This window comes from Leiobunum rupestre, chromosome 3 (assembly GCF_980474605.1).
Source record: "Leiobunum rupestre chromosome 3, qqLeiRupe1.1.hap1, whole genome shotgun sequence".
NCBI lineage: Eukaryota > Metazoa > Arthropoda > Arachnida > Opiliones > Sclerosomatidae > Leiobunum > Leiobunum rupestre.
Window position 1 is genome coordinate 42,599,078 of NC_143386.1, and position 12,199 is coordinate 42,611,276.

At 33.7% G+C, this 12,199-nt stretch overlaps 1 protein-coding gene across 1 annotated transcript; it reads left to right on the top strand.

Moving 5' to 3' along the window:
* Positions 1-2,318: 2,318 nt before the first annotated feature.
* On the top strand, positions 2,319-4,422 carry LOC149951833 (uncharacterized). The gene is made up of 4 exons (XM_090169684.1): positions 2,319-2,449; positions 2,721-3,079; positions 3,139-3,452; positions 3,502-4,422. The coding sequence occupies exons 1-4, from the start codon at positions 2,319-2,321 to the stop codon at positions 4,420-4,422; spliced, it is 1,725 nt and encodes a 574-aa protein (XP_090025810.1).
* Positions 4,423-12,199: the final 7,777 nt, after the last annotated feature.

The window sequence follows — 12,199 nt, forward strand, 5'->3', positions numbered from 1 at the left end:
TAATAGAATGTATGTTATTAAAATAGGAACCACTTGTTTCCAAAACAAAGAAGAGGTAACTTTGGTTACATACTATCAGATGTAACTTATTTAATCATAAGTGTGCCTGAAAGAATTTTTTCATAATGATACCTTGTTGCAAGGATATGACGTTATTGACGTCACTTCCCAGTCGATGACGGTTTTATCGTCATCAAAACTAGTTCTCGCGTAGGGGGGGGGGAGTTAAAACCAGTTTTAAGCGACGTTAGTGCTGTATTTTCTTTGGTGGCTGTCAAAGACTATATAAAGTTACGCGTAGCTTTATATAGTCTTTGGTGGCTGTGAAACAAGGTCTCATTTAAATTTTTAATACAGATATGTTAAACAGAGGCACACTTATGAGTAACTATGTCACATATGATACTATTAAACTAAAACATTTACGCTAGTAATAACAATACTGTACTAATTTACTACCATTTCACTAGTATTTTTATCTATATACTCTTTTTAGAAACGTTTGCTGGGCGCCGCCATTATCGTACAGACAACCAACGAGCCAGCCCTCTACCGCAAATCCGGTTTTTCCCCTCGCATTTAAGTCTATTATCACAAATTATTTTACCTTAGTATCAAAGGAATTTTTAAAATGTACTTGAATAGTTATTTGCTGAATGCAGCCAATGCAGCTGATACGTTTCTGTACTTATTACAAAATACAAGGCGAGGCAACTCCAAAGCCGTTTTCATTTCTCTCTCTCCTATCCCAGCTATCTGCTGCAGAAAATCTTGGTGCGCGCGGTGCAGTGGTGCTAGATCTTTTGGAAATTATTAATTATTTTTAATTTTATAACGCTAGTACGGTGCACCCAACAGCCTAGGAATCGTAGCACTACCAAAAGAAAAATCTATGTAGTTTAGATCTCAAAACGTAATTATTATATTTTAATAATGGAAATTAATTCGGCGGCGAAATGAAAATGTTTCGGCGGCGGCGGCGGCGCCGCCGAAATTAAATTTATCGGCGGCGGCGTTTCGGCGTTATCTAAATAATCGGCGGCGGCGGCTTTTGATCGGCGGCGCTATCCTCTAGTAAGGCGGACGTAAATAGGGTCTAACTAAATTGTCTTGGACAATGCCACACCAAACGTTGAGACAATTGCATGTACCAAGAATTCCAATATTTGTTAAAAAACACGATAAAAAAGTGGCATTTTACATCTAGCCTATCAGGCCTTCAAATATAACAAAAGTACTTTTCCCACAATTAACCGTACAAATTAAAGGGTAAATATTTCTTTAAAAATCATTACGCGTGTAGTTAAATTAAACGATTGCTCCAGTTTCAGGTTTTCTGAGTTCGATAAGAAACCAAAAGTAAAATTGTCGTTTTTTTCCGGTATTTGATTAATATGCATTATTATTATTACGCGTTGAGTTTGCAAGTTCTCTCCCCGCTGGTTTAAGGGGTTTTCCCCCGAGCTCTTCGGTATCCCCTTCCATAAAAACTTGTTGAGGTTAACGGTAATAGTTAGTGTAGGGTGCTGTTGGCTCGCGTGGCATGAAGGGCTTGCCACCACCCTCCTACGCGTTGTAACCCGGCCACCTGAATTAATGGCTTCAAAAGTCGCTTGATGACTTAGGCCTAAGGTGGTGCCTTGGGTTGAAGCCTAGCTTATTATTATTATTATTAATATTATTATTATTAAATATTATCATTTAGCTAAGAGCCCTACGTAAATAATGTTTACTTAATCTTTATAAAGTAAATAAAGTAACCTTATTAATAGGTTTAATTAATGTACTATATAAATAATTACGCTTTCTACGCGTTAAGTAATGTTTTTATTTTCTTCATATATTAAGCTATTTCAAATACCAAAAAAAAAGGTTCAAGTATAAACAATAAATATAATATAGCAATTAAAATTTTAAAAGCACTTAATAGTTTAGTATATGTTGTATAATATTTGCCATTGACGCCGATAGATATTACCGAAACACCTATTAAAATAGATTTATCACTAGATAGTCTTTTTAAAAGACATCTTTCTTAAGTTTCTTTTTATAGTTTAGGTTTGTTTTAAACATTATTGTAATTAGAGAGTATTATAAAAATATAATGCAACTAATTTAATTTTTTAAACTAATTTGAATACCTTGATATATTTTTATTTTTTAGGTTATATAATTTCAAATGCAGGTTTTGTTTAAAATATAAATGCATAATTCAATGTAGCAATTCTAATTTTAAAACGTGTATTTAATTAAATAAGAAAAAAAAATGGTTTTAATTTCATACTTTTTAAAACATTTCTTGGTATTTACATTCTAGAATGAAGTCTAATAGAAGTGGTGGGAAAGTTTTCCTGTGTGATGAATGTGGTAGTGACTTCCGTTACGCATCTAGCCTAAGTCGTCACAAGCGTCGGCATAATATTTATACGCCAGATTATAAGAAACCCCGGTAAGTTGTTGATTTTTATTTAAAATCTTTTCTCGATAGCGTAATAAAATATATATTTTGCGGGAGCTTTTAGATATAATTGTATTAACTGTAATAAATCATTCAACGTGAAAACCGAGTTTAACAAACATAGAGACTAGCTTCACGCTCCACAGAAGTTGACTGGAAACCGTTACCCTATTCCACCTGATGAAGAATTCCATCCTGATGTCGACGTTACTATAACTCGTGCATTGAGTGGATATGTTTCAAAATATATGATATTTCGAAGTGGTGATGATGATTTGAAAAATATTAATACCTTCTCCTCTCAAGCTTCCGCAAGATCTGGAGATATTCTTTTAAACCAATTGGAAACATGGAGTGGTTTAAAATGGTATATAAGTCTTCAAGGACGATACTCCAAGGCAACGGTTTACACCGAGGGAGGAGTTCTTGTGGAAAGTTCGCCGTATTTTCATAGCACAGCTTTCACCACTCTCCGGGGAGATATACTAGACGCTCAGATGTCCGAAGCCTTCGCGGAAATAGAAAAATCAATGCAGGAGTATGAGAGAGAAGGTAGCGGATGGACCCTTGAAGAACTTTTGTATGGAGAATTATCCTTGGTTCCCTATAAACCACTAAATGGTAAGAACCTTTATTTAATATAGGTTAATATTTTAGATACTAAAATGATCTCTTTAAAGGTTCCAGCTTCATTTCCCTGCCCCAGGAGTTGCGGAATAAGAAAGCGTTAATAAATATTCAGAATGAGGACAACAAGTGCTTCGTGTGGTCTATTTTGGCAGCTTTACATCCAGTGGAAAGAAATGCCCATTTAGTAAGAAAATACTTTCAATATGAAAATGAGCTTGATCTTAGTGGTATTAGTTTCCCAATGGAGATAAAACAATTGCAAAAGTTCGAGAAGCAGATCAATCTTTCGGTTAACATTTTTGCATACGAGAATGAAATATATCCACTTTATGTTAGTGAAAATATATGCGAGGAAGTTAGAAGGGTTTGTTTTGGTGAAGAACTTAAACAAGCTACTATTTTCCCAAACAAAGAACAAGCACGCCTGCTTTTACTGTCACTACTGTCTACAAAGACTTTCAAGCCAAGGAATATTGGAAGAGCATATGAAATATTGCAAAGCTTATGGTCCTATGAGGGTTGAATTGCCTGATGAGAATGAAAAATGGCTGACATTTAACAAGCATATTATGCAAACGAGAGTTGATTACGTCATATATGCGGACTTTGAATGTATTATTGAGAAAATTGAGACTCCTAAGCCAGATCCAGTGAAGTCAAGTACAACCAATATTGGGAAACATCGTCCTTCCGGTTTTGCGTACGTAATAATTGGTCCCGAGGGAAAATTGATCAAGCAGCCCGTGGTTTACAATGGAGATAATGCTTCAAAGAATTTTTTGGAGTGTCTTCAAGAGGAAGAAAATGAACTATTGGAGATAATGCATATTAACATTCCCATGAATCTGTCGGTGGAGGAACAGAGAAAATTCGACTCTTGTACTAATTGCTATATTTGCCGAAAGAAGTTTGAAGATAGTGACAGAAAGGTTCGAGACCACGAACATCGTACTGGACTATATTTAGGAGCTGCTCATAATTCTTGTAACATCAACAGAAAACCTCTCTTCCACATTCCGGTCGTGATACATAACTTGCGGAATTATGATTCGCATATAATAATGGAGAGTCTTGGATGCTTCAAAAACCGTCGGATTACTTGCATACCGCACAATATGGAGAAATATTTAACTTTCACATTAGGAAGGTTGCGATTTTGGGACTCTTTACAGTTTCTAAATGCGTCCTTAGACTCCTTGGTTGCTAACCTCCGAGTTCAAGGTTCAAACGCTTTTCCGTTGCTTGTGGATCATTTCAAGGACAATGCCGAAAGTTTGACCAGAAAGGGTGTTTTCCCATATGAGTATATGGATGGATTCAGCAGGTTCGAATAATCGTCACTACCTCCCAAGGAAGAATTTTTCAATAGTTTTACCAATGAGCATATATCTCAAGAGGACTATGACTACGCCCAATTAATCTGGGAAAAATTTAACCTAAATAATCTTGAGGAATACCAAAATCTTTACGTGCTAACTGATACGCTCCTGCTCGCTGACGTCTTCGAAAGCTTTAGGAGTCTTAGTATGCAATACTATAGGCTAGATCCCTCCAGGATTAGCTTGGCAAGCGTGTCTTTTGATGACTGGTGTGAAACTGGAGCTCTTGACAGATGTCTATCAATATCTTTTCATTGAGGACGGCATTAGAGGAGGAATTTCTATGATTTCTTTGCGCTACGCTGAAGCTAATAATAGATACGTGGAAAACTATGATTCCTCAAAACCAAGCTCCTATCTTATGTATTTCGACGCTGTTAATCTTTATGGGTGGGCAATGAGTCAGCATATGCCAACAGATGGATTCCAGTGGATGGATGAAGAAGAAATAGATTCGTTTGATGTAATAAAAGTCGGGGATGATAGTCCAAGGATGATGATACAAGTGATTTGGAGTACCCTCAGGAAATTCACGATCTGCATGATGAATATCCACTCGCTCCCATTAGAAAAGCTGTCAAACAGGAAGAACTATCTGCGTATTCTTTAAAGCAATTGCAGATTCTCGGTGCAAAATTTATGGAGAATCAACCAAAGCTAACACCAACTTTAGAAAATAGGAATAACTATATTATCCACTACAGAAATTTAAAATTATACTTATCGCTTGGTCTTCGCCTTACTAAAATACACCGAGGTTTAAAGTTCAATCAAAGCCCATGGATTAAGAAGTATATCGAATTCAACACTCAGCGTCGAAAAGAAGCAAAAGATGAGTTCAGCAAGTCATTTTTCAAACTTATGAACAACGCTTTCTTTGGTAAGTTGATATTTATTAAAAAAAAAAATATATATATATATATATAAATACCTTTAATTCTAAAAGAAAATATTTATTTATAGGAAAAACCATGGAGAATCTTCGGAAACACCGAGACATCCAACTAGTTCATAATGAAAAACAAGATCATCACCTCGGTTCACAAGAGCTAGAATTTTTAATGAAAATCTCGTAGGAATAGAAATGACTAAGAAAAAGTAATGATATAATTTATTTTGTAAGAATTTTGTGTACTATTTCAAGTTATTTTGAATTAGGATGCTGCTTAATCGGCCAATATATGTTGGATTTAGTATCCTTGATGTCAGCAAAACCTGCATGTATGAGTTTCATTATAATGAGATAATGAAACGCTATGGATCAAATGCAAAGCTGTGTTTCACAGACACTGATTCACTATGTTATCTAATTCAGACCGATGATGTTTACAACGACATGGCAACGTCTACCCATCTTTATGATTTTTCGGGCTATCCTAAAGATCATAAACTATTTAGTGAAACTAACAAAAAACAACTCGGATTTATGAAAGATGAATTGTGTGACAGACTTGGCCTCTCTTTCGTTGGTCTAAAGCCAAAAATGTATTCGCTGCAGAGTGAGGGTGAAGATAAAAATACTGCCAAAGGTGTTGATAGACGTTTTGTCAAGAAAAATATAAAACATAACTGCTATCGGGAATGTCTATTTACGCAACGCATAACGTTAGCGAATACAAATAAAATAGTATCACAAAATCATGAGCTATTTACAACAAATTCTACTAAAATCGCGTTAGGCCCTTTTGATAGTAAGAGATATGTTATAGATGGAATTGAAACCCTAGCATTTGGAAATTATCGTATTGCATCATTCAATAATAAAGATAAAATAAAGTCATTACACATTTAGTAACATAAATTATAATTTGAATATCTAGTTAAATTGGTTTGTATTAAAATAATTGCATGGTATTAATAAAGAATAATGCTAATAACCGATTTTTTAATTTAATTTTAAGCTTATTTATCCCATAGCCAACAAACAAATTGTCAACCCTGAACTAGGTAAGAAAAAAATCTAAATGACTGCCAACTAACGCCTAGATACCTCTGAACAAAAAACCAAATGCCCTCTAGAGGACTAAACATGTTAGAAAACAAAATGGTCGCCAACCAAAGCCTAAATCCTTAATAAAAAAAACAAATGCCCTCTAATCATAGATAAGTTCACGGGAAAATACAATAATAACATGGCATCCAAATTTCGCGCTTTCGTTGTTATCATGTTAGCTGCCAGAAGCGGCAATATTACACTACTATTTTTATTCGAAGAAATAATTTTCAAGTAAATTGGTTCTGTCTTATTTATACGGATAAAAGTTTACCGATCCCCAAGCCCAACATTTAGAGAGTCTATACTAAACCGACTATACCGTAATTCTTTTCGTATTACACCGAGAGCAACGATTTGCTTGTGTAACGCGATTAAGCTTTTTTTCAGAATGGACAGAGGCAAATTATCCAACAGCTAGCATCAGACAAAGTGTCGGAGCTAGGGGCAACAATCTTGTAAGGAGAATGACAAATTGGATACATTGGATAGCGTATTGCGGCGTCTCTTAAGTAAAGCAAAGAGTTCTATAACAAAGTAAAATATTTATACTTGTAAATATATAACGGAGCAGATGCATTTTCTTTTACATCAATGCTATTGTAGTTTCCGAAACTTTATCATAGATTTATTTAGGAGATTGGGCTGGGATTTCGGAAAATAACTTCAATTTAGATACAGGTATGGTCAATCGTAAAAAATTAATGTACTCTATTTACTAAATCCGTTAGAATGAAGTAATAACTTGTTTAAAATATATTTTTAATTTCTCATTTTAATATCATTTATTAAATTATAATTTATTAAAATAATAGTACTGGAACGAGCATACACGGAAGGATCAAAGAAATAATTTCCAACGTGCATGATTTATGCAAGCGCTAGAAAGTCCTTACTAAAATAATCTAATAAAACGAAAACTATTTAAATTTTAAAACATTGAAATTAAAAATATTAAACAGATATACTAAACTAGCGTAAAAAAAACTTCTAACCATCTTAGAATAAATATTAAGTTTCCTCGTGTGCGTTAACATATTCTTTGTATAGCTGATTACATTAATGTTATTAATTATCAAAGAATTTCAAACTAGACCTCCTAGGAAATGACATAATTTTTAAAATTCTTTTCTTATTTGCATATTCTAGTTGAGACGGTTATAAACGAGTTTTACAACAGAACAAAGATAAAAATAGGCCCTGTTATAAACACCCGGCTAATGGAACCAGAAAAGTGTCTTAGTGAATAAATTTGAATGCAAATTTCGCTAAATTTTCCCACGCAGTTTCTCGAAATACGAGCCAAACCAACGAGTGGCTCGAATGAAGATTTTAACTAGTTTTCTTGATGATGGAAAAATAAAAGCAAAACAATCTAGTGACGAACAGATTTCGGACTTTCAAGGGGAGTTCACACTGTAGCGCTTTTATTGGTCAACTGGTCAGCGATTTAATTGTCTTTAAAAGTACATGGTAAGAAAAATGGACAATCTTCCGTTTTCACACAGCGCAATTATTTAGTCCAATAAATGTGGTCAAACAAATTGTATAATGTGCACCAAAAACTAATTTACGCAAAGAAGAAACTGGGTCTACGGCTCTTAGCTCCGGTGTGATGATGTTTTACCGACGCCCCGCCCTATTTCAGGCTCCATCTTGATTTTAGGTTTAGAGCGCCATGACTTGAAAGGAATGTGTAACATTACTCATATTATATTAATTAAAAATAAATAAATAAATAAATAAATAAATAAATAAATAAATAAATAAATAAATAAATAACTAATATTTTTATAAATTCGTGATATTTGGAAAGAAAAATATATATGATATTAATTACTAGTGTTGTTAATTTTCCGGAAAAATAAAATGCGGAAAATTTTCCAGAAAAGTTTCCGGAAAATTTTCCGAATTGCGAAAAATAAATTTTCCTTTTAAGGGTTTTTAAATAAAATGTCTAATATCAGTAAACATACTACAAAACATTAATAGCGTTACATTGTTAATCAGTTTAAACTAGTCTAGAGGTTTAGTTTTACTTTCAGATTCGAAAAAATGAGGCGAAAATACCGCTTTATTTCAATTTGCAAACAATATATTAGACTAATCATGGAATGAAAACTTTTTTTATTTTTTTCGGAAAAATACGGAAAATTTTCAGACTTACAACGCTATTAATTACATTTAATTCATAATAGAGAGTTTAAGCAACCCATTTCTAGGCGTAAACGCGAGCGTCTACGTCAATTCCCGACGTTTGGTTAAAAATTTCGTTCTGCAAAATTTGTTTGAAATTTTTGACTTCTAGCGAAGTGAAATACGGCGCCATCTAAGTTTGAAAAAGGATAGTGATAAGACCACGTTGCCACATGCACCAACAACACCTTTCTAACTTTGAAAAAAAAATGGTGTAAAGGCCACGATGCCATATGCAGCCAATAAAAATTCATTTAGAAAGAAGGTGACACACAAAATTTTGTTTGCTGTACGACCTAACTAGTTAAAAAAATAGCCTTTCATTCGAGGGGTCGGACATTTGGCAAAATCCCGTACAAAATTTGGAAAAAAATCAACAAATCCAAAATCCAAGAATTTTGCTCCCATAGACTTTGTATGACAAATCCACAATAAAAAATCCTGGATTTTTAAAAAATCCAAAATCCCGTACACAAAACAGGTGAATGTCCGACCCCTCGCTTTCATTCGTCGTCTGATTTTTAAAATTCCGGATTCTGGCGTTCCCGACGGTCTCAACGTCAGATAAATTTCTCAGGTCTGGCGTAGACGTTCGCGTTTACGCCTAGAAATGGGTTGATGAAACTCTCTATTATTTTTCTGTTTTAATTTTGTTTGTAATGCCATTCTAATATTTTAAAAAGTACTCATTTTAGTTTGAGTAATCGCTTTACAGTACTTTTCAAAAGTATATTATTATAATTAAAAATAAATTTGATTTTGCTTACAAAAGTAAGTAAGTAAATTGGTGGAGCTATATGGAAGTGGAAACAAAGTTGATTCCCAGTTCTTTATAGGGTAAATCGATTATTGTGTGAACGAAACTTAAGTTTACTTTCTTTCCCGTTACAAAGTTCAATAACTGTTATTTGAATTTCACCGTTAAAGGTTGGAGCTGAGTAAAATTTACGATCAACTAAGCCCAAATGAATGAAAAAGCACTGTTGGGAAAAAAAACCCAAAAAAAAGTGTCAGAAATCTAATAAATGAAAGTGATCATTTTGCATTAAATATAAATATATAAAAAGTATATAAAAAATAAAAAATATTTTTCCGTATCGAATATGGCATCAAATTAGGGTTGGCTGATTTGAAGTAATTGGAATGGTTCACGATGAAATTATGACTTCAATTAGGGTTGGCTGATTTGAAGTAATTGGAATTGTTAACGATGAAATTATGACTTCAAATTAGGGTTGGCTGATTTGAAGTAATTGGTATGGTTCACGATGTAATTATGACTTCAAATTAGGGTTGGCTGATTTGAAGTAATTGGAATTGTTCCCGATGAAATTATGACTTCAAATTTGGGTTGGCTGATATGAAGCATTTGGAATTCTTCACGATGAAATTATGACTTCAAATTTGGGTTGGCTGATTTGAAGCAATTGGAATTGCTCACGATGAAATTATGACTTCAAATTAGGGTTGTCTGATTTTAAGCAATTGGAATTGCTCACGATGAAATTATGACTTCAAATTAGGGTTGACTGATTTGAAGTAATTGGAATTGTTCACGATTCAATTATGACTACAAATTAGGTTTGGCTGATTTAAATCAATTTTGAAATCAAATTTTTGTTAAAAAAAATAAATCATTGATTGAAATAACCCAAAGTATTTCAGTAAATTAAAAAAATATAAAAATTGGTTGAAATACAATCACAATTCCAAATATATCTTATAAAAAACAAGCTTATTTTAATTAAAATTGAATTTAATTTTCAATGGAAACACTTCAGTTCTGCTCCAACGTGCTACTTCATTTTTTTGAAGGGTACTACACCTTCTACAAGCAGGTTCTTTGGAATCACCCCTGGCTTATCGGAATCTGTCCTTTGTTAGTATTTTGAGAAGAAGAGGTGAGGCGGTATACTAAATTCGGGGTATTCGATGGGTTCTCGACGTTTTTAGAATAATAAAAACGTGGTGTAGAACTACAGACCATCCGGCGACAGCTGTTACAGTGAATAAAGGAGGACCCAAAGCAATATTCCCTCTTTGATTTTCTCGGTAAAACGTTTGATAATCCGTTCTTGTACTTGAAATATAATTTGTAGCTGGTACTCTTGCACGTTGTCATCGTACAAAGGGCATTCTGGATTGTCCGCGAACACATCCTCACGACTGACCATTGGGAGTGCGCCTGTCCGCGCGAGAAATCGCAAATGACTTCGGCGATCATTATTGCAGAGGCTCGTTTCGAGAGACGGATGTGGTTTGTTCACGTACCACTTTAAACTGGGATATGAAGCGACATCTTTCTTCCATAACGCGTCTGGGTAGCGTAATTTGCAAGGTATATTTGGTAACATTTCTTTCGGGAAATATTTGAGCGCCATCAAACGGAAGAAACCTTCAAAAATAGTGACGTGGTTATAAAATTGCTTTAAAGTTTACCGTTGAACACCGACTTTGAGCTTCATTGAACAAATCTTTAAATGTTTAACTTTAAACTTAAAACTTTGTGGTAAGTTATGTTTAACTTTATACTTAAAATTTTGTGGTAAGTTATGTTTAACTTTATACTTAAAATTTCGTGGTAAGCTATGTTTAACTTTATACTTAAAATTTTGTGGTAAGCTATGTTTAACTTTATACTTAAAATTTTGTGGTAAGCTATGTTTAACTTTATACTTGAAACTTTGTGGTAAGTTATGTTTAACTTTATACTTGAAACTTTGTGGTAAGTTGTGTTTAACTTTATAATTAAAATTTTGTGGTAAGCTATGTTTAAATTTATACTTAAAATTTTGTGGTAAGTTATGTTTAACTTTATACTTAAAACTTTGTGGTAAGTTATGTTTAACTTTATACTTAAAATTTTGTGGTAAACTATGTTTAACTTTATACTTAAAATTTTGTGGTAAGCTATGTTTAACTTTATACTTAAAATTTTGTGGTTAGCTGTGTTTAACTTTATATTTAAATTTTGTAGTAATTACCTGTGTTTAACTTTATACTTGAAATGTTGTGGTAAGCTGTGTTTAACTTTATACTTGAAATTTTGTGGTAAGTTATGTTTTTAAATATTTATACTTTTTTAACAGAAAAAACATAACATTTTATTAAACTTAATTTAACGATTATTAAATTGTGATAGTGTCATAGTGGTGTTAAATCTCTGACTAGAAAATTGTAAAAAAAATTAAGACAGACTAGAACTCGTTTTTAATCTAGGCTTAGTGAAGCAGCCCCTATTTTTGGACCACGGCCAACCCCGATCGCGGAAGCGTGTTTTAGAATTTGGCAGTGCTATGACCAAAACCATTTATGCTATCGCCAGTCGCCTACTATCCAACGTGCTCAGCCAGTCCCGAAGATTCGATACGGCCGCCATAACGCGCATCGAGGTTGGTGGTTCTCGTGACCATCTCGTTCGAAGGCGACCGAGATAGCGGAGCCCAAGCTTGAACGGAGCCTGCTTTTAGCTTTCTGTTCCTGCAAGGTTGACTAGGTCATTTCTTCTTTTATGGCCTTGTACGGTGATGGCTGTCAGGAAAT